General features: G+C 52.1%; 1 protein-coding gene across 1 annotated transcript; it reads left to right on the top strand.

Annotated features, from left to right (window-relative positions):
* The first annotated feature begins 1276 nt into the window (after positions 1-1276).
* Positions 1277-19861, top strand: PLBD2 (phospholipase B domain containing 2). The gene is made up of 12 exons (XM_049866417.1): positions 1277-1619; positions 6942-7035; positions 7939-8097; positions 10608-10708; positions 10928-11142; positions 14082-14179; positions 15574-15734; positions 16579-16674; positions 16951-17022; positions 17668-17820; positions 18385-18547; positions 18896-19861. Exons 1-12 carry the CDS (start codon positions 1330-1332, stop codon positions 19061-19063), a joined length of 1770 nt encoding a protein of 589 aa, XP_049722374.1. The 5' UTR covers positions 1277-1329; the 3' UTR covers positions 19064-19861.
* The last annotated feature ends 787 nt before the right edge of the window (positions 19862-20648 follow it).

Consider the following 20648-nt stretch of genomic DNA (forward strand, 5'->3'; position numbering starts at 1 on the left):
GATGACCGTCTACTTTACCAAGCATGATGTCCCTCTCCACCGATTGCTTGGTCCTGATGACATGTCCAAAGTAAATGAGACAAAGTCTTATCATCCTTGCTTCTAAGGAGCATTCTGGCTGTACTTCTTCCAAGATAGACTTATTCATTCTTCTGGCCATCCATGGTATATTCAATATTCTTCTCCAACACCATAATTCAAATGCATCAAACACGTATTGCACTGGGAAAATCTTTTGAGTTCTTCGTTAGAGACAGACAATCTGCTTTTCTAGAACTTATCTACCTCAGTTCTAGCACTGCCTTATGGAAGCAGTCTAGACCTCAGGTGATGTAGAGAAGTTGGAAGAACTCTGAACTAATTGAGAAAAGAAAGGATGAGGCCAGAGACCAGCCCACCCCAGCTCCCTGATTTTCTTCATGGTGCCTCCCAACATTGGACTCCCACCCATTCTTGGAGAACAACCAATTCATAATCTCCACCCAAGATACTCCAGATGTACTCTGTTCTGTCTCCCTCTGAAGATTTATAACTTATTTTACTTTCTTTCTTAGTTTTAAAAAACCTTTTATTATGGAACATATTGTACATACAAAACAGGGCATAACGTGATTATTTACAGTTTTAAAAAAACAATAAAATGAACACACAGGTACCCTCCACCCTGTTCAAGAAACCTCTGAACTCACTATCAATCTGATGTTTTTATTAATTATCCTTCACTGTTATGTATAAAACTATGGGGTCACATAGGGTTGCCATGAGTCCACCTTGACTGGACTGCCAACCAACAACAATTAGATAATAGTATCAAATAAATGGCAAATTTTCTGAGTGTTATAATGTTATTGTCATTCTGTAGGATAATGTCTTTGCCCTTAGGAGATACATGCTCAGTATTTAGGGTTGGTATGTTATGATGTGTTCGATTACTTAAACAGTTCAACAAAAATATAGAGAGAGATATTAATCAGCTGTAGTAAAATACTAGAAATTGATGACGGGTGTGTGGAGATTTCTTTTTCTATTCGTGCAACTTTTCTTGCAAAGTTGCGGATTAATAAGTTTGAGGAGGAGTAGATAAAGTAGGCTGGGCTTGTAAAGGTATAAAGAGGTGCCGGGGCCCTTTAAGATCGAGCCCGCCCCTTACGTCTCACCCTGGGCCCCACCCACCCCGGAAAGGCTCGGCCTATGCTCCTCCCCTCTCTCTGGGCCCTGCCTTCTTTCCGCAGGCCCCGCCCAGGCCCCGCCCCCGGTGCCCTCGGCTCCGCCCCCCGCGAGGGAGCGCAGTCACGTGAGCCGGGCTGCGGCGCTCCGCTTCGCGCCGTCATGGTGGCCCCGGTGTACGGTCCCCCGGGCGGCCGCCTGGCCCGGGCGCTGACGCAGGCGCTGGCGGTGGCTCTGGTGCTGGCCCTGCTGGTCGGGCTGTTCCTGAGCGGCCTTACGGGCGCGATTTCGCTCGCGGGGCACCGCTGGGGACCCGACGGACCGGCACCGCCCGCTTCCCGCAGCCGCTCGGTGCTCCTGGACACCGCCACCGGGCAGCTGCGCCTGGTGGACGGCCGCCACCCTGACGCGGTGGCTTGGGCCAACCTCACCAACGCCATCCGCGAGACCGGGTAAGGGTTGGCCTGGCCCCGCGCGGAGCCGACGGGGAGGGGGTACCAGGGCGCTGGGCTTCTGCCTCTGCCGGAGGTGTAGATATCCCTGGGGCCAACCTGTTTCCGAGTGACAGCCCCTTCTGTCCCTCCCCCTCGGGGTTCAGTTCCCCGCCTCTGAGGCTGCACCGCCCCTATCTGGACCAAGTCCATGATTAGGGGGCTAATGCAGCATCCCTCACCTTATGCTGGCCAATCCCTTTTCTGCATCCTGGAGTGACAGTACCTCTGCCCCATAGAGGCCAGTTTCCTGCCTCTAGGCTGCAGTGCCCAGCCTGGACCAGGTTCCTGGATAGGTAGGAATACAAACCTCCCAACCCCATTGGGGCCAGCCCACTTCCCCAGACCTCAATGCCCTACTCCATGGAGGCCAGCACCCTGTCCCCAGGCCTGGGGTGGTGGTGACAGCTCTCTAGGTGCCAAACCCCTTTCTTCATTCCAGAACCAGGGCAGCAGGACTGAGCCTGGGCTCCAGGCTATCTGAAAGTGGATTCCAACTCACAGCCAACCTTTAGGTCAGAGTAGAACTGCCCCATAGAGTTTCCAAAGAGCAACTGGTGGATTTGAACGGCTGACCTTTTGGTTAGCAGATGTAGCACTTAACCACTACGCCACCAGGGTTTCCTCTGAAAGTGGAGAGTCTCTAAATTCACATAGACCCAGATAGTATCCTTGCCAGGGCTCTGCTCCTTTTTCTCCTTGGCCAGGTAATTAGCAAGGAGCTCCATACTTGGCAGTCGTGCTGACTCTCTGTATAACTGGGACCTAGGCTGTCGTTCTCTTGTATGACTCTTACCTAGCTCCTTTGCCTGTATGGGCTCTCATTTCTCTATCTGTGGCCAGATTTTTAGCTTGTGCTCTGGCAGGGAGGTTGTGGGGAACCCTTGGAATTTGTACAAGGGATGGGGTCGCCTTTCAGGCTTGTGGCCAATCATTCATTCATTTCATTCTCTTGGAGTTTGGCCTTAGGGACACAGAACTGAGGAAGGCTGCAGTCTCTGCTCACTGGGGGAGACAGTGCCAGAAGAGAAACCAGAGTCAGTGGGAATGGGGAGGACAGCAGGGCCCAGGACCCGGATCCAGGCAGTGCTGGTATCTTAGGAAACCTTGAGCCCCCACAACCCTATCCTCAGCATGCCTCAGCGCTCATTGCCCCCTTCAGCAGGCATGGCCACCTCTCACCGCAGCACCCACCCATTTTGCTGGTGTGCATTGCATCCTGCAAGTGTTGGGGAGATACAGAACACTGAGGACACGCCCATTCTGGTGCTTTATGATGCTTGGGGGATATCGGATAGACAGTAGGTGGGAAGTTTGGGGGAGGAGATTTGCTGCAGATAAGAGCAGGTGGGGCAATTCTGGGAAGGCTTCCAGGGAGAGGAAGCCACAGTGTGGCCTTGGCTTCTTTGGAGGGCATCAGAGCTCTGTGGCTGGCCACAGGAGTGGCCATAACTCTGGGATCTGGTGACCCATCCTCTGCTTACTCACACCATTTCAGCCCAAGGGGGCATGAGAGCCCTCTGCCGGAGTGCCAACTTAGAGAGGGGGACAGAGGTGATGCCCACATGTGGAGGGGGCTTTGGTCCCAGGAGGCCCTCACTAGGCTGGCTTGTTCTCCATTATGGAAAACTGGGAAGTGGAGAGAAGGCTTTCTTGATTGTGTTGGATGGGCAATCAGGGGTAGACAGGCCAGAATCCCTGGGTTCCAGGGCCAACTCCATTGCTGTGTGACCTTGGACAAATCACTTCACCTCTCTGAGCTTGTTTCCTCTCCTGAAGGTAGGGCTCAGAGTCATGGAAATTCAGTTGAGTCATAGAAAGCATCGCTGTTTTTTACTGAAGGAAGGAGTGAGTGAAGAAGAAAGGAGCAGCTATTCTTTGCCCGCATTTTACTGTTGGAGAAACTGAAACCTGAGAGGTAGACCCAGGTCTTCTCCCTCTCCCCTCACGGTTCTGGAATCTTACCTATCCAGTCTCACACTCCCTTCTCTTATGCTCACGTGTCCCTTCCCTCTGAGTTTGGCAGGGAAAATTGTATCTGGAACCCCATTTTACAGGCAGGGAAACCGAGGTCCTCAGAGACAGCCTCCTGAGAACTCAGGGATAAGATAAGAGACAGATACCTGGAGTGTCCTGATCCCTAACCAGCAGAATCTCTGATCTGGGTATAACTCACTTATATATTTTTTGGAAGATGTGGACCAAGGATTTGACTCCTCTCTTCATCTGGAATTGGGGTCCTTTCTCTCTCCCAGATTTGGCTGACAATCCTGAGATCGTCAAGACAAATCACATACCCTCCACCAATAGCCCCGCCTCTTACAGTTGTGCTGTATCTGACTTTGGACTTGAGCCCCCACATGACCCAGAAATGGTTAGGCTTTGATGCTTGGAAATCAGAAAAACCTTGGCCACCTCCTGCTCCATCCTAGCTCTGACCTTTGTCCTGGGATTCATGGTGACCCCATGTGTTAGAAAGTAGAACCAAGCTCCACAGGGTTTTCTTGGCTGTAATCTTTACAAAAGCAGATTGCCAGGCCGCCTTTCTTCCATGGTGCCGCCGGGTGGGTTCAAACCACCAACCTTTTGTTTAGCAGCAAAGTGCAAACTGTGCCAAATGAATAAAAATAAGAGGGAACTAACGAGTAACACCGAGATAGGTGGCATGCACCCAGCAACACTAGTCTTTCTGGAACACCTTGGGTAAGGGAGGCTCCCATTAATGAGGTTTTGCTGCTGGATTTCAACACCGGAGGCCTTGAACCTAGCCTCTGAGAATCCCCCTTGTTGCCTCAGGCCCCAGGCCTTGTCATGCGATTTCCTCCCTAAGCCTGCAAGGTTATCACTATCCTTATTTCCGAGATGAGGCCCCTCCTCCCAGGTCACCTGCCATGCAGTGCCTGGGCAGAGAATCAAGAGAATAATAAATATCAAATCCACCTACCAACAAGCAAAAACCCAGCCCAGGAAAAAGGACATATAAGACCCAGCTGTTTCTTTCAAAAGTCACAAAAAATGAATATATTCCATCAAGAATGAGAAAGAAGTGATAACCACAGATGAGAAGGCCCCATGTAGTGGAGGGTGTCCAGGGCCACTGAAGCGGGGGTGGTGAGAAGGAGAGATTTATGATACCCGTCCATCTCAGATCTGGCTTTTTCCATATGTGGCCTGTCTCAAGGACTACCACCACCCCCAGTTGCTGTCAAGTCAGTTCTGACTCATGGTGACCTCGTGTGTGTCAGAGTAGAACTGTGCCCCATAGGGTTTTCAGTGGCAGATTTTTTGGAAGTAGATTGCCAGGCGTTTCTTCTGAGGCGTCTCTAGGTGGACTCGCACTTCCAGCCATTTGGTTAACAGCTGAGCATGTTAACTGTTTGCACCACCCAGGGACTCCTTCTCTTGAGGACAGAGGTCCCTGGATCAGACCCTCATGTTGTCTAAGAAATATTAGCTGTCCCTCTCAGTAGCTAAGAGTTCACCTGCTAGTCAAAAGATTGGTGGTTCAAATCCACCAGCCACTCCTTAGAAACCTTATGGCATAGTTCTACTCTGTCCTGTAGGGTCGCTATGAGTCGGAATTGACTCGATGGCAACGGGTTTGTTTTTGTTTTTGGCATAGATGACAAAAAGACATTGTAATCAGTAGACTTTCCAGAAAAAAAAATCTGGGGAAATAGATCCAGTACTGCCAACTTTTTATTTTTGTCATGCTCATACATTAAGAACAGAAGAGAACAATATTTATCGACCTCAGCCAGTATTATCTCACAGAAGAACAGCTGTTTAAGAACTAACTGAGCAGGAGGGACACAACCTCTGAATAAAGAACGACCTGCACGAGTACGGTGGGCTTTAGAAACACTCTCTTGTAGGTGTTTCCTTTTGTCAGGGGCTGGGGTAGAGTTTCTCAAAGCTGCTGAGCAGCTCATCCGCAAGGGATTCTAGAGGCCATTCACCCCAGCCTCCCCATTTCATACAGCAGCAAGGGCAGCTGGGGTGACTCCATTTAAATGGGTTTTATTATTTCTGCCAGGGTTTGCAGAAAACCCGGATAGGTGCCACTTGGCCAAGAACGCCAGTCTTATGGAACACATCGGGTAGCAGAGGCTCTGCCCATTGCTAGCAGTGTGACCTTTGGCAAGTGTATCAGCTAGTATGGGCAACGGTGCCATGTGACAAACCACCCCAAACCCAGTGGCCTGATACCCTCCAGATCCTTGTGCACCTTTGGGGTGGCCGCAGCAGCTCTGTTTCATGCTGCAGGTCTGAGGACCTGGCCTGTCCCACGTGTCTCTCTATTCCGGGACCAGTGGGCTGCCTGGGGCCATTCTTCTCACAGACGGGTGGCAAAGGTGCAGGAGGGCAAGTAAAAACAGGGGCCTCCTGAAGGCTAATCTAGAATGGGCAGCTGTCACTTCCACCCACATTCCATTGCCCAAAGCCCAGCCCACATCTGAGGGCCGAGAAGGACACTTGGCCTTGGTGGGAGGGACTACAAAGTCACAGAGCAGAAGGCATGGGCAGAGGGCGGGGGAGAGTTGGAACTGGTTGTCGGGGAGTCTACCCTGGCAGTTTCGTAACTCCAGGCTTTCATTTCCTCCTCTTCCCTGCGATGGGACAATAACAGCCTGCCTTGTAGGATTGCAGGACTATCCTGAGGATTCAGTGAGTTGATAGACATGAAAGTGACTAGAACAGGTGCCTGGAGTAAAGGACACCCTCACTAAGTGTTCTGGTTGAAACAGTTGCCGTCAAGTCGATTCCAACTCGTGGCAACCCCAGGCATGTCAGAGGAGAACTGTGCTCTATAGGGTTTTCAGTGGCTGATTTTTTGGAAGTAGAATGCCAAGTCTTTCTTTCAAGGCACCTCTGGGTGGACTCGAACCGCTAGCCTTTCAGTTAGCAGCCGAGCACATTAACCATTTGTACAGCCTGGGGCCCCCTCAATAAATGTTAGCTAGTATTGTTAGGGGTGGTGGGAATATAAATAGGTACAACTTTTTGGAGGGGCTGTTTGACAGCATCAGCTAAAATGACACCTATCTGGGTTTTCTGCAAACTCTGGCTAAAATGAAAAATGTGGGTGCCCTTTGACCCAACAGTTCTGCTTTTAGGGATTTCATCTGATCAGTGCCCACAGACAGACAAGATATTCATGTGAACAGCTGTCCATTGCTGTATTGTTGATCACGGTTTAAACTGGAGATGGCCTGCACGTCCAGCCTGAGGGCTGGCTTTGCAAGTGCCCCTGCCGCTGACCGGGTGTCCCCACCCCACCAGGTGGGCCTTTCTGGAGCTGGGCACGAGTAGCCGCTATAATGACAGCCTGCAGGCCTACGCAGCAGGCGTGGTGGAGGCCGCCGTGTCTGAGGAGGTAAGTGCTGTTATAGGGGAATGAGGCCCCAGGCTGCCCCGACCAAGTGGGCTCCCTGGGATGCTTTGGAGGGTTTCAAGGTGTATGTAGAGTGAACTCGGTCCCCGGACTTTCCATCTAGTTGGGAAAAAAAGGTTCACATGTATTCTTAAAAAAAAAAAAAAATTACATTATGAACTATCTGATGTATGTAAAAAATACATGATATATTTTAAGTAAGGAAGCATAATGATAAAATGAATATTTCCCACAGGGTGGAGGGTGTGGCCGAAAGGTACCCTCCAACCTTTGCCCAGTGAGCCAAATGTTTGGGAAATCACAGCTCCTCATCCTTACACCAGTTTACATCTCGGCTCTTTCATTCCTTACCTGGGTGACCTACCTGTGCCTCAGTTTCCTCAGTTGCAAAGTAGAGCTGGTGATCCTAGCACCTTCCCCACAGAGTCACTGCGAGGTTTGAATGTGTCAGTTCAAAGAGTGGTCGTTAAATGTTAGCTGTGAGCAACTGACCACCCCTCTGTACATCAACAAGATCAGCTGTTTTCTCCCTCCAGCATGTCAGCAGGTGGTTTTGTCAGTCTGGGCCAGGCTCGGTGATCTTGGCTGGGCTCACTGATGCTGTGCAGTCAGCTGGGGCAGGCTGGTGATCTAGGATGGCCTCGTTCACATGGCTGGGGTCACGTGGTCTTTCTAGCAGGCTAGCCCAGGCTCATTCACAGGGCCTCTGGGCAGGAAAATGTGGAAGGCCTCTTGAGGCCTGGTTGAAACTGGACAATATTCTGTTGCCCAAAGCGGGTCAGGAGGGGTATCTGCTCTTTTGTTCACTGCTGTGTCCAGGGGGGTCCTCAGGGAAGGGGTCAGCCCCACTGCCCTGCCTTGGCCCACCTTTTGTCCCCCCGACAGCTCATCTACATGCACTGGATGAATACAGTGGTGAATTACTGCGGCCCCTTCGAGTATGAAGCTGGCTACTGCGAGAAGCTCAAGAGCTTCCTGGAAGCCAACCTGGAGTGGATGCAGGAGGAGATGGAGTTGAACAGAGACTCTGCTTACTGGCACCAGGTAGGCACAGCCACCACACTCAGCATAGTGGGGAAGGGGTTTGGGTCTGCCTGAGAGGGCAGCCCCAGTGGCTGCTGGTCCTCTGTCCGGCCAACTGCCCCATCTACCACTCATCTTGGCCAGCCCTGTGAACTGTCCAGCTGCCCAGCTACCCTTGTCCATCATGATCTCCATCCCTCCCAGCCGACCTGCCATTCATCCATCTGTCCAGCCTCCACCTGTCCATATGTCTGTTTGCCCATTTGATGGTACTCCAGCCATCCATCCTAGCCTTCCTGTTGTCAAAGAATAACCAAAGACATCGAGTCCATTGTTAGCATGCTAGCTTATGTGTATACAGAAACGATCACTCAACACATCGATAGGTTGATTACACTGAGTGCAGAGAAAGAGGGGGAGAGGAGAAGAACAGGGGAGCAGAAAGATAGTGCAGATGGTTTGGGCACAGTGAATTTTGTTTTCCTTTCCTTGGGTAAGCTGCTGAGGCCCCAGGCAGGGTGTTCTGCCATTGGGCAGCTGGATAGATCATCAAAAATAAAAAATACCATTATGGATTCCTTGCAAAACCTCAAAGAGTTTAAATATGAAGTACACGTGACAGATTGTCTCTGTAAAATGGCCGCTGGTGTCTGTTGGCACCTCCACCTAGCTTAGGTTTGCCCCATTCCCTTCAGTAGAATTTCTTACTGTCTACCTGCCCATCTGCTAATACTTTTATTAGAACAGGCTCTTCTACTCATTCACCCAGCTATCCACCCATCTGCCTGTCTACCCATCTACCCATCCAGCCGCTCATCTGCCCATCCACCACTCATCCATCCAGTCTCCTTCCTTCCTTCCTTCCCTTTCTCCCTCCATCCATACATCCGTATCCCACTCACACGTCTAGCTTGTCTGCCCACCCACGAGTCTCTGCATCTGTCACTGTCTTCCTCTCATCTACCTGTCCACCTCATTGAACATTTCTGTCACCGACCTGCCCATCTTGGCCCAGACGTTGCTTCTCCCATCCACCCACCCTGTTGATAGACCCTGATTGGTTGCCTGCCCATCTCCCTGTCCCTGGTCTACTTGTCTGTGCACCTGCCTTCCCAAAGTTTCGTCCATCCGTCTGCCCAGCCTTCTCTCCGACGACCCCATCTGCTTTATTGTCTGCTTCTGCTTCCTGGCCACACTTGCATCTCTCACCTCATCTGTCTGTTGATCCATCACATCTGCTCGTTGTCTGTCCTCTTGCATCTTGTCAGGGGCTGCCCACTGCTCTCATGATGAAGCCCTGCTCCTTGATGTGGCCTCAGCACCTTCCTTGCCCTCTCTTCCCCAGCTCCACCTCCCTGCCCTCCTTGTTCCCTGTGCTCCAGCCCCCTTGGCCTTCTTTCATTTCCCTGAATCAGAGTGTTACCTCCCACCTCAGGGCTTTTGAACATGCTGTTCCTTCTGCCCAGAACTCCCTACTCCCCTTTGCCTGGCTAACTTCTACTTAGTCCTCACCTTCAGCGTTCTGTCCCTAGACGTCTCTGTAGCACTGAAAATGCTAACTATAGGGAGGTATCCAGAGTCTGTCTTTTCAGCCCAACTGAGTTCCAAGAGGACAAGGACCACATCTGTTTGTTCTCCACTGTATCCCCAGTGCCCAGCACATAGTAGGTGCCTGATAAATAAATGTTTGTTGAAGATTTATAACTCTATCTTGTCTTGTCCATCCACTCCATGCACCTGACTGACATCTGTCTATCCCTCTTCCCTTCCATCCATCTAGCCAGTTGCTTCTCACTCTGTCCTTCCCTGCCGTTTAACTTAGCAGCTACCCATCCATCTATCAGTCCTTCCAGTCTGTCCATCAATCCATTCACTCATCATTTATCCATCTCTCTGTCTATCCGTTTCTTCATCCATCCATCCATCTATCTGGTTATCATCCATCTATGCATTTGTTCCTCTATCCACCTGTCCATCCATCCATCCATTTGTTCATTCGTACATCTATCCATTTGTTCTTCCATCCATCCATCTGTCCATCCATTCTCCCATCCATCCATCTTGCAGGTGCTTTCTAAGCACCTGTTATATGCACAGCACAGGCCAAAGCCCTGTGGGGGACATGGTAATGGTACTCCATTGCTACAGCCTGTTGAGGCAGAACAGTGACAAAGGGGAGAAGCTAGCCACATGAGACAGGTGCCTTGAGGCAGCAGTGCAGCCAGTAACTACATTCAGAACAGGGAGCTGTCAGCAGTAGGCCAGGACCAACTGGAAGGCTTCCTGGAAGAGGTGGCTTTTGAGCTGGGCTCTGAAGTGGGGATGATCTTGGGTTGCCGGGGATATAGAGTTAATTAATTGAAGGCAGTGCTTGGCATGGAGGGGTGGATGGTGATTAATAGGGTCAGGGCTGGCTGGAACCTGGAGGGTGTCTGTGGGTCTCCAGGCTGAAGCCCTACCTGTTGGAAGAGAAAGTGTAAGCCTGGGGGAGAGGCTTCACCCTCCCTTTGCCCCCTGCCCCCTCCCCTCAGGTACAGCTGACCCTCCTGCAGCTGAAAGGCCTGGAGGACAGCTATGGAGGCCGCATGACCTTCCCAACTGGGAAGTTCACCATCAAACCCTTGGGGTTTCTGTAAGTGCCACTGAAGAGTGGACAGGGTGGGGGAATGGGCCACGCACCTCAATGTCAAACAGACCTGGGCTCCAGTACCTGCCCTGCCACTTCCTGGCTACATGGCCTTGGACGGGTCGGCTAACCTCCCTGAGCCTCAGCTTCCTCCTCCTTGAAATGGGTATGCTGATAGTACCCACCACAGATGCGGTAACTCTCTGCTGCCCTGGCCCTCCTCAGCCTGTTGCAGCTTTCCGGGGACCTGGAAGACCTGGAGCCAGCTCTGAATAAGTCCAAGACCAAGCGTGCCCTGGGCTCGGGTTCCTGCTCTGCCCTCATCAAGCTGCTGCCTGGCCAACGTGACCTGCTGGTCGCCCACAACACCTGGAACTCTTACCAGCACATGCTGCGTGTTGTCAAGAAGTATTCGTTCCACTTCCACGAAGGCCCCCGAGGTGGGTGGATGTGGGTGTGTCTGTGTGTGAGTGTGAGTGGGCAGGCAGGAGGGGTGATGCTAGGAGGCGTGGGAGTGGGCAGCCCTTCCTGCCTCGCTATACACGCTAGGGTCAATGCAGGGCCCTTCTCCGAGCTCACCTTGTTTGCAGCACGTTCATTTCCTTTCATTTTTTGCCTTTGCAAAGTGTATCAGTTAGCTGTCGCTGCATTAACAAATCACTCCCAAACTTAAAATAGCCAATGCTGAAAATAGTAACCACGTATTATTGTTCACCAGTCAGTGGGTCAGCGGGTGGTTTTCTCCATCTGGGCTAGTGTCTCAGTCAGCTAGTGCGGCTATAACAAATACGACAAGTGGATGGCTTTAACAAAGAGAAATTTAATTTTCTCACAGTTAAGGAGGCTAGAAGTCCGAATTTGGGCCACCAGCTTTAGGGGAAGGCTTTCTCTCTCTGCTGGCTCTGGGGGAAGGTCCTGGTCTCTTTTCAGCTTCTGTTTCTGGGTTCCTTGGTGATCTCCATGTGGTGTGGTGTCTCTCTTCCCCCATCACTGCCTGCTTGCTTGCTTGTTTGCTTAATCTGCTGTTTTATCTATAAAAAGAAATTAATTAAAGACACACCCTAAGAACTAAAACCATTCCGGAAGCCCGCTTTTCAAAGAAAGATTAGACTGGCCTGTAAAACATAAACTAATACTCGTGAAGAGTATGCTTCTTAGCTCAAGCAGATACACGAGACCAAATGGTTGGCACGGGCCCAGAGGCAGGAGGAGAAGGCAGAAAGGACCTGAGCTGGTTGAATGGCCACGGGAAACCTATGGTGGAAAGGGGGAGTGTGTTGTCCACATTACAGGGATTGCAACTAATGTCACGTAACCATATGTGTATAAATTTTTGTATGAGAAATTAACTGGAGCTGTAATCTTTCACCTAAAGCGTAATTAAAAAAAAAAAGTATTAAAAAAAAAACTACACTAATAAAAACCCTGTTGCCTATAGGATGTCCCATTGCCCTATAGGATCATTATGAGTTGGAAGAGATTCATAATGATCCTATAGGACAGAGTAGAACTGCCCCATATGGTTTCCTGGGCTGTAAATCTTTATGGAAGCAGACTGCCACATCTTTCTCCTGTGCAGTGGCCGGTGGGTTTGAACCACTGAGATTTCATTAACAGCTGAGTGCTTAACCACTGTGCCACCAGGACTCCTTCCTTATACTAATACTGACCCATTAACATACCAAAAATCCCTTTCCCAAATGGGGTGATAGCCACAGGTATAGGGGTTGGGATTTACAACACGTATTTTGAGGGGACACAGGTCAGTCCGTAACAGCAAGGCTTAGCTGATCTTGGCTGGGCCCCCTGATGTTCCTGCAGTCAGTTGGCAGGTCAGCTGGGGCAGGCGGGCGATTTCGGGTGGCCTCATTCACTGATCCGATTCTGTGGCACCGCTTACTATGTGCTTACTGTGTGTCCCCTGTTGTGCCAGAAGCTCTTGGCATCTGTGATCTTTAAATTCAATCCTTACAACCTCCCTGTGTGGGGATGAGGAAATACTGTTCCCATTTTATAGATAAGGAAACAACCTCAGAAAAGCTGAGTTAACTAGCCATTGGTCAAACAACTAATAAGTGGCTGACCTGGGATTCTCCCAAAAGCAGGGGCTCAATTTCTGGGTCTTGCCATCTGAATTGTCTTTTTATTAGTAGTATTATTTATGAATGTGCCCTTCACTTATTTCCAAAACAAATGGATTTAAATAAGTCAAAGATTGTGTTCCTTATTCAGGATCACTGTGCATATTAATTCCAGCTGTGGAACCTTACAAGTCAAGTTTTAAAAAATTTCGATGAGATCCACAATATATCAGAAAAAATTTGTAAGTGAAAAGAGCGCTTTATTTCCAAGTTCAAAGAATTCTAAGACACACACACACTAATATACATATTGTTGTGTGCCGTCAAGTCAATTCCTACTCATCGTGACCCTTTAGGACAGAGTGGAACTGCCCCGTAGGGTTTCCTAGGCTGTGATCTCTACAAGGAGCAGATTTCCAGGTCTCTTCTCCTGCGGGGTGGCTGAGTAGGTTCAAACCACCATCCTTTTAGTTAGCAACCAAGCGCTTACCCATTGCACCGCAAGGGCTCCTTAAACACACACACACACATTTGCCATTTTAGCCATGTTTAAATGTAGAATTCAGTGGCATTAATCCCATTCCCCGTGTCAGGCAGCCATCACCCCTCTGTAGTCCCAAACGTGTTTCATCCCCTAAACAGAAACTCAGTACCCCTTCAGCTGTAACTCCTGTTCCCTCTAACCTCCAGCCTCTGGCAACTACTAACAAACTTAGGTCTCTATGCATTTGTCTTGAATTGTCTTTTTTTACAATAAATCTTTTTTTTTTTCCTTTTTATTGGCATAGGTATACAGGCAGCAAGCATTTGCCGTTTCTATGTCTTCACATACACAGTTCAGCGACGTTAATTATGTTTGTCATGTTGTTCAGCCATCACCCTGAACTGTTCCTGTATTTTTCCATCACCCCTAACTACCGTGGAAACCCTGGTGGTGTAGTGGTTAAGTGCTATGGCTGCTAACCAAAGGGTCGGCAGTTCGAATCCGCCAGGCGCTCCTTGGAAACTCTATGGGGCAGTTCTACTCTGTCCTATAGGGCCGCTATGAGTCAGAATCAACTAGATGGCACTGGGTCTGGGTTTTAACTACAATAAATGTTTTCATACGCACGCACACACACACGTTTATATATGTCAAATGGCCTGGTGTGCTAAAGGACAGGGAGGACGGGGCTTTCCCTGAGGCCTGCTGGCTCTGCAGCTGGAGACCTCCTGTTGCCTTGCTGGGTGGGAATGCGGGGCCCCATATAGGCCTATCTGACCAGCCTCCCCCACAACCCTGGGCACTCTCCCCACAGAGAACTCTCTGCTGGCTCCTGGCAACAGTATGGTCTTCTCATCCTATCCCGGCACCATCTTCTCCTCTGATGACTTCTATGTGCTGAACAGCGGGCTGGTGAGTCTCTCTTCACAGGTCACCTTCGTCCACAGGATGGGTTACCACCCAGCAGCTCTGGGCCAGCGGGATTCATTTCCTTGGCCAGTGGGACCTGAGTGTCAGCCTCACTCTGGGCGCTGAGTCAGAGGGACACAGCCCCCACCCCAGTCCCCTGCGTCCAGGGCTGAATTAGTTGTCTGGGTGTGGTGCTTGGACCTCTGGGAGGGCTTGTTGCAATGCAGATTCCCAGGCTCCACACAGGGCCTCTGAAACCCAAAGCATGGCCAGGACTCTGCACTGTGACCCAGTTCCTCAGAAATTGCTGGTCTCGGGACCTTTTGAACTGCCCTTGACCTTGACGACCCCACTTGGATGACTCATTGTGTTGTTTAAGATAAACTGCCTCTCTCCCCCAGTGACCCCGCTGTCTCTCCTATGCACTTCCCTCCTGCCTTCCACAAAACCCCTTGTTACCTGGTCAGGTTTTCTGAATAAGTGTTGTTTACAATGTGTTGTTTTTATCTTTTCTTCTCTGGGGTCCAAGCTCATTTAGAAATCTGTTCCTGGCACCCCAGCCAAGGCAGTGAGCCCTGTGATTGCCAGGGCAACGGCTGCAGGAGAGGAAAACCACTGTGTGAAGAAAAACCCTCAGTGCAGGGACGCCTGCTCCTGCTGGGAGCAGAGGGCTTGCCGTTCCTTTGCCTTTCTATTAGTTTTTGAGGAAAGCGTGTAGTCTGCTCCCCTGTTAATGTGGAAAGAGGGGTCAGTAGGGGTTCGATGAGAGAATCCTCACCTTCCACGAGGATGACCCAGCTTTGATTCCTGGCCAGTGCATCTCACTGTAGCCCCTACCCGCCTGCCAGTAGAGGCTTGTGTGTTGCTGTGATGCCGAACAGGTTTCAGTGGAGCTTCCAGACTAAGACAGACTAGGAAGAAAGGCCTGGCAACCTGCTTTTGAAAATCAGCCAGTGAAATGGTATGGATCACGATGGCCTGATCCGCAACCAGTCATGGGGCTGGCACAGGACACTTGTGTTGTATCTGTGTCTTTGAGTGACTTAAGGGTGGTTGTCATTGTTATTTTAAGCTAGTTGTGCCTGCAGCATATCCTTTAAAATAGACCAGTAATTCTCAACCAGGTGTAAGGATGTCAGTCTGCACCCCTAGAAGGGTGTATTAGCATTTCTGGAGACATAGATATTTATAATATAGGGTAATTTTATATTTAGAACCCTCCCCCATATTCATAACATGTACCATAGGAAGTCAGGTTCAATAAAATAGCCTTGGCCGTTGGGTCATGAATTTTAAAAAAGCTGTTAAACATCCAACGTATGAGCTGTGACTCAGGTGGCACCGCCACTTGGTAGCAGCATGCCCTTCAGTTTAGTGCCCCCTCTGCTTTCCCGTAGGTGGCACTGGAGACCACCATTGGCAACAACAACCCGGCTCTGTGGAAGTATGTGCAGCCTGAGGGCGGTGTGCTGGAGTGGGTGCGCAACATTGTGGCCAACCGCTTGGCCTTGGATGGGGCCATGTGGGCCGATATCTTCAAGAAATTCAACAGTGGCACGTGAGTGGGCTCCTGGCACCATGCCCCCCTCCGCCTAAGAAATGGACTAAACCCAGAAAACCAAACCCATTTTCACCAAATCGATTCCAACCCGTAGTGGCTCTATAGGACAGACTAGAACTACCCCATTACAAGGCTATAACCTTTATGGGAAGCAGACTGCAACATCTTTTTCTCAAGGAGTGGCTGGTGGGTTTGAACCTCCAGCTTTTCAGTTAGCAACCGAGTATGCAACCAGAGCTCTTAAGAAATGCAGCAACTTCCCTGTAACAGTCAGACCCTGGGGGAAGTGATGTGGGCCAGGGCCACACGCCCCACGCCTTTGGCAGAGCCCTCTCCTGGATTCTCATTGGAGTTGGAAGGTATCCTAGAGTCCCTGGCTTCACTTTATACTTAGCAAAACTGAGGCTCAGGAAGGAAAGGATTTGCCCTCCTTTCTAGGCTCCTTAGCCCAGGGAGAGGCCTGCTGGAGGTGAGGCAGGAGGGGAACTTGGAACTTGAGGGCTCTGGGGACTCAGGTAGCTGGGGAGGGCCATCCAAAGAGGTGAATCAGGGAGGTTGGGACTGGGTAGAGCAGGTCTTAGGGCATCAGGGAGAGGGATTGACCTTTGTTCTGATAAGCACTAGGGAACCACAGAATATTCAGAAGCAGATGAGCAGCTTGACAGGAGAGGGCTTTCTGGAAGCCTGATCAAACTGCAGTGTCAGAGTGACAGTCTGATGGCCAGATACCCCAGGCCGCACCCCCACCCTGTGATTCCTGGCTGTGTGGGGCACAGGGGGCAGGGCAGGCTGGGACAGTGGCCCCAGGCTCTGCTGAGCCCTCTGTCCTTGGGCATGGCAGGTACAACAACCAGTGGATGATTGTGGACTACAAGGCATTTGTCCCCGGCAAGCCCAGCCCTGGGAGCAAGGTGCTAACTATCCTGGAGCAGATCCCGTGAGTAGCTGAGAGAGAGAGGGCAGGGCACCCCAGCCAGAGGGAACTGCCTAGGTGAAAGTGCTGGAACACCTGTGGGAAGGGGCAAACCTCAGGAAAGTGAGGCTGGAAGAGAGGGCACCCCCCGGTTGGGCAGGGCTGTGGATACACGGCTGAAGATTCAAGATATAATCCATCCCCCAGGCAATGGGGAGCCATCGGGGGTGCTTGAGCAGGGGAGTGCCCATGGAGGCTCCTTCTCTGACCACCCCACCCCATCTCACTTCTTGGTCCCAGGGGCATGGTTGTGGTGGCCGACAAGACCTCGGAACTCTACCGGAACACCTACTGGGCCAGCTACAACCTACCGTACGTGCCCTCCCCACCCCCATATCTGCCTCGCCCCTTGCTCAGCTCTCCACGCTAGTTAGGATTCGTCCTTCCCCAGGTGACTTCTTAAACCCTTCTTCATTCAGGAAAGGCCTGACAGCTTTGGGGTGCGGCAGTGTGGCTTAGTTCAGCATCCATGTGACCTTCCAATTCTGGCACCCACGGCAGGTGGTGGGGGTGGCCAGGCCCAGGCATTGGCCCTGCCCTGGTTCTCCAGCACCACGTGGGTAACTGTGAGCCCTGGTCTCTGCAGCCCCCACCTCTTAGATACTCACTGTGTTATCTCATTTGATCCTTAAAACCATGGTACACAGTAGCTACTGTTACTGCTCCCATTTCACAGATGACATAACTGAGGCCCTGAGAGATTGATTGCCTAACTTTCCCAAAGTTCCAGAGCCGGTGGACAGTGAAGCCAGGATTTGAACCATGTCTGTTGGAGCCAAGTGCCCGAGCTTGGCCACCCACTTCCAGCACAAGCAAAAGACATCATTGTCGTTACCCTGACGGTGTTGTTAATAATAACGTCCCGTGATAATGTTCTGACATGATGAGCCCTCCGCCTCCCAGGCCGCGGCTGAGTGTGGCCAGGGCTTCCTGGGTGACGAGCTGCATCCCCGGCAGGTCCTTTGAGACTGTTTTCAACGCCAGTGGGCTGCAGGCCCTGGTGGCCCGGTACGGGGACTGGTTCTCCTACGACGGGAGCCCGCGGGCCCGGATCTTCCTACGGAACCAGTCCCTGGTGCATGACGTGGACTCCATGATGCAGCTTATGAGGTGGGCATGGGCTGGCGGCAGAGGGGGGAGATTGAGCCCAGAAGTTTGTGGTTCAGTTGGGCTTTCTGTGCCCTAGGGGGTTCTGTGGGCGACAAGGGTGTTCAACCTCCAGGCCAGCAGGAGGGTGGACCTGTTACCGTCCTCATGGTGTGGCAAGGGTACTGTCCATCTTACGGTGACCCCCCTGTGCTGGGTGCTGTGCTTGGGACTGGGAGAAACAGGCACCAAAGCTGCTGCCCACCATCCTCAGGGAGATGCAGAAATCCGGCGACAGCTCTGGGTGATGTAGATGGGTGCCAGAACTGTCTGGGTTCTGAGAAATGCTCTCCAGGGATGAAGGAGGGGTCCTCGCTTGGGCAGGGGGAGGCCTGCTGAGTGTGGGATGGCTTGGTGACAGGTGAGGGACCCTGGGAGAGGAAACAGGCTGAGCAAAAGGTAGGCGGCAGGGGTGCCAGGCACGGAGAAGAAGCAGACAGAAGGCTGGGGGGCTGTTATGGGGCTGCCACCATGGGGAGGCCTCCCCCACCCAGGATGACTGATGTCCCCCCTCTATGGCCCCTCCAGGTACAATGACTTCCGGCATGACCCGCTGTCATTGTGCAGTGCCTGCACCCCCCAGCCCAATGCAGAGAATGCCATCTCGGCCCGCTCCGACCTCAACCCTGCCAACGGCTCCTACCCTTTCCAAGCCCTGCACCAGCGCTCCCATGGGGGCATCGACGTGAAGGTGTAGCCCCCCGCCCAGGGGACCAGGGAGCCTGAGGGGTGTGGGTTAGAGTGGTCATCATCAGCCCTGCGGAGAGGTGGGGTGAAGGCTGGGGTCAAAGCAGATGCTGGGGCACGGTCAGAGTTGAGCTTGGGGTAGGGGTCAAGGTTAAGGTGAAGTTAGGTTTGGAGTCAGCTTTAAAGTGGGGTCAGGGTCAAAATTGGGCTCTGGGGTGGGGTCCAGGTTAGGGTGGGGGTCAGGACCAGAAATAGGCTCAGGATTGGGGCCAGAGCCTCCCCTCACCCCCCCGGGTTGGGCAGGCTGGGGCCTGTGCAAGCACTGAGCTACCTCTTCGGCTCTGGCCCCCAGGTGACTAGCTTAGCGATGGCCAAGGCCCTGCGCCTGCTGGCAGTTAGTGGCCCCACGTGGGACCAGCTGCCCCCGTTCCAGTGGAGCACCTCACCTTTCCGCAGCCTGCTGCACATGGGCCAGCCTGACCTCTGGAAGTTCCTGCCCATCGAGGTCTGGTGGGACTGAGGCCTGTCCACTGCCATGCTGCCTTCTGCCCTGCTGACCCCAGCAGGGCCACTCCACCCTGCCGGCTGCTACCCTCCTGCCCCATCCCTTCCGGGGCCTTGCTACCTGCTGCACCCTGGAACTATGTTTACCGGGTTCACTGTTGTCTGGGAGGTGTCTTCCCAGGGTAGGCGTGCCCCTGGGGGTCCAGAACTGACACCCATTCTCCCCCGAGGTGGGTGAGCACTGTCCATGTCCCCTTCGCCTCTGTGTATGTCTGCCTCTCTCTCCATCTCTCTGTCTCTATCTCCCATTCTCTGTGTCTGTCTCTCTGTCTCTCTCTGCTTCTCTCCTGCCTCTGGGGCCCCCTTCTGATCGCTACCCCCTCCTGAAGGTTAGGAGGTTCCCAGGACCAGCCTCGGTGGTGATGCTGAACCTGTAGGGTTTCACGTCCCAGCTGCCAGGGGCAGGATGGCCGCAGCTGCAGGACCTGGGCATTCTCTCCAGTAGGCATCCCCCCACCTCGTCCCTAGCCCCAGCCCCTCTGCTCCTTGGGGAAGCAGCCCCCTGTCTCTCCTTCTGAGCAGCTTCCTCAAGGAAGAAACTTGAAAACAAAAACCAAAGTTTCTGGCAACTTGTGGCTGGAGGGCCTGAGTGTCCTCCTCCTTCCTGGGGCCAGCAGGAGAGTCAGCACCTGTGCTCCTGCCCAAGTCCCTCTGACCCCCAACCTGGGTCTGTCTCTGGCCTCAGGCGTGACCACAGCCCCCTGCTGTAGGAGCCAACTGCAGGCTGTGCTGCATTAAAGGAGAGGCTGTGGCCCTTGGCTGTGCTTCTTGGGGCAGCGGGGAGGCTGGGTCGACGCCTTTTCTTCTCTCAGGTGTGAGTTCTGCACCATCCACCTGTCCATCTGTCTAATCATGACACCCTGTCTACCCATTGTCCATCCATCTGTCCATCCATCCACCTGTTCAGCTGTCTAATACTCTGACAACCTATCTACCCTTTGTCCACCCATCCATTCATCCATCCAGATGCTTATTGAGCACCTACTATGCTCAGTATTTCCGGGGTCCTGTTAACCACTGAGACCCTCGTTAGTCCAGACCAGCATAAAACAGGGTCCCTCCCACCCGTGCCCACATGCAGCTTACACTGCAGACGAGCGCTGTGTGTTTGGGAGAGGAAAGCACACAAGCCCTGTAGTCAGAGACCTGGGTTCTGATCCTCTCTCCTCCTATCAGTGCTATGGCGCTCAGCCTCTCTGAGCTTTGGTTACCTCATCTGTAAAATGGGGTAATGACACGAACCATACTTCCCTGGTGGGAGTGTGGTGAGGCTTCTCTGCCGTGATGTGGTCCACACAGGGCCTCACACACACACACTCTATTCATCAGCAGATATTTGCTGGACACTGTACACACCTGGTATTAGTACAAGGTCCTAGGGTTACTGCTGTGAACAAAAAAATCCCTGCCCTTGTGAAGTTCACATTCAAACCAGGGAGACAGGAAGCAAAGTAAAGACCCAGTGCGTCGGATGCTGATTCATGCCCTGGAGGGGACAAAGCCACGGCGGGCCTGGGGAGGGCGTGCTCTTCCCGCGCCTC

The sequence above is a fragment of the Elephas maximus genome, chromosome 22 (assembly GCF_024166365.1).
Source record: "Elephas maximus indicus isolate mEleMax1 chromosome 22, mEleMax1 primary haplotype, whole genome shotgun sequence".
NCBI classification, from domain to species: Eukaryota; Metazoa; Chordata; class Mammalia; order Proboscidea; family Elephantidae; genus Elephas; species Elephas maximus.

What these genes read in the sequence shown, in the direction of transcription:
- PLBD2 (XM_049866417.1), top strand. Translation starts at nt 1,330, where the DNA reads ATGGTGGCCCCGGTGTACGGTCCCCCGGGCGGCCGCCTGGCCCGGGCG. An exon ending in TGGGCCAGCTACAACCTACC is followed by an intron (nt 17,023 to 17,667) that starts GTACGTGCCCTC and finishes CATCCCCGGCAG; the next exon opens with GTCCTTTGAGACTGTTTTCA. An exon ending in TCCATGATGCAGCTTATGAG is followed by an intron (nt 17,821 to 18,384) that starts GTGGGCATGGGC and finishes TGGCCCCTCCAG; the next exon opens with GTACAATGACTTCCGGCATG.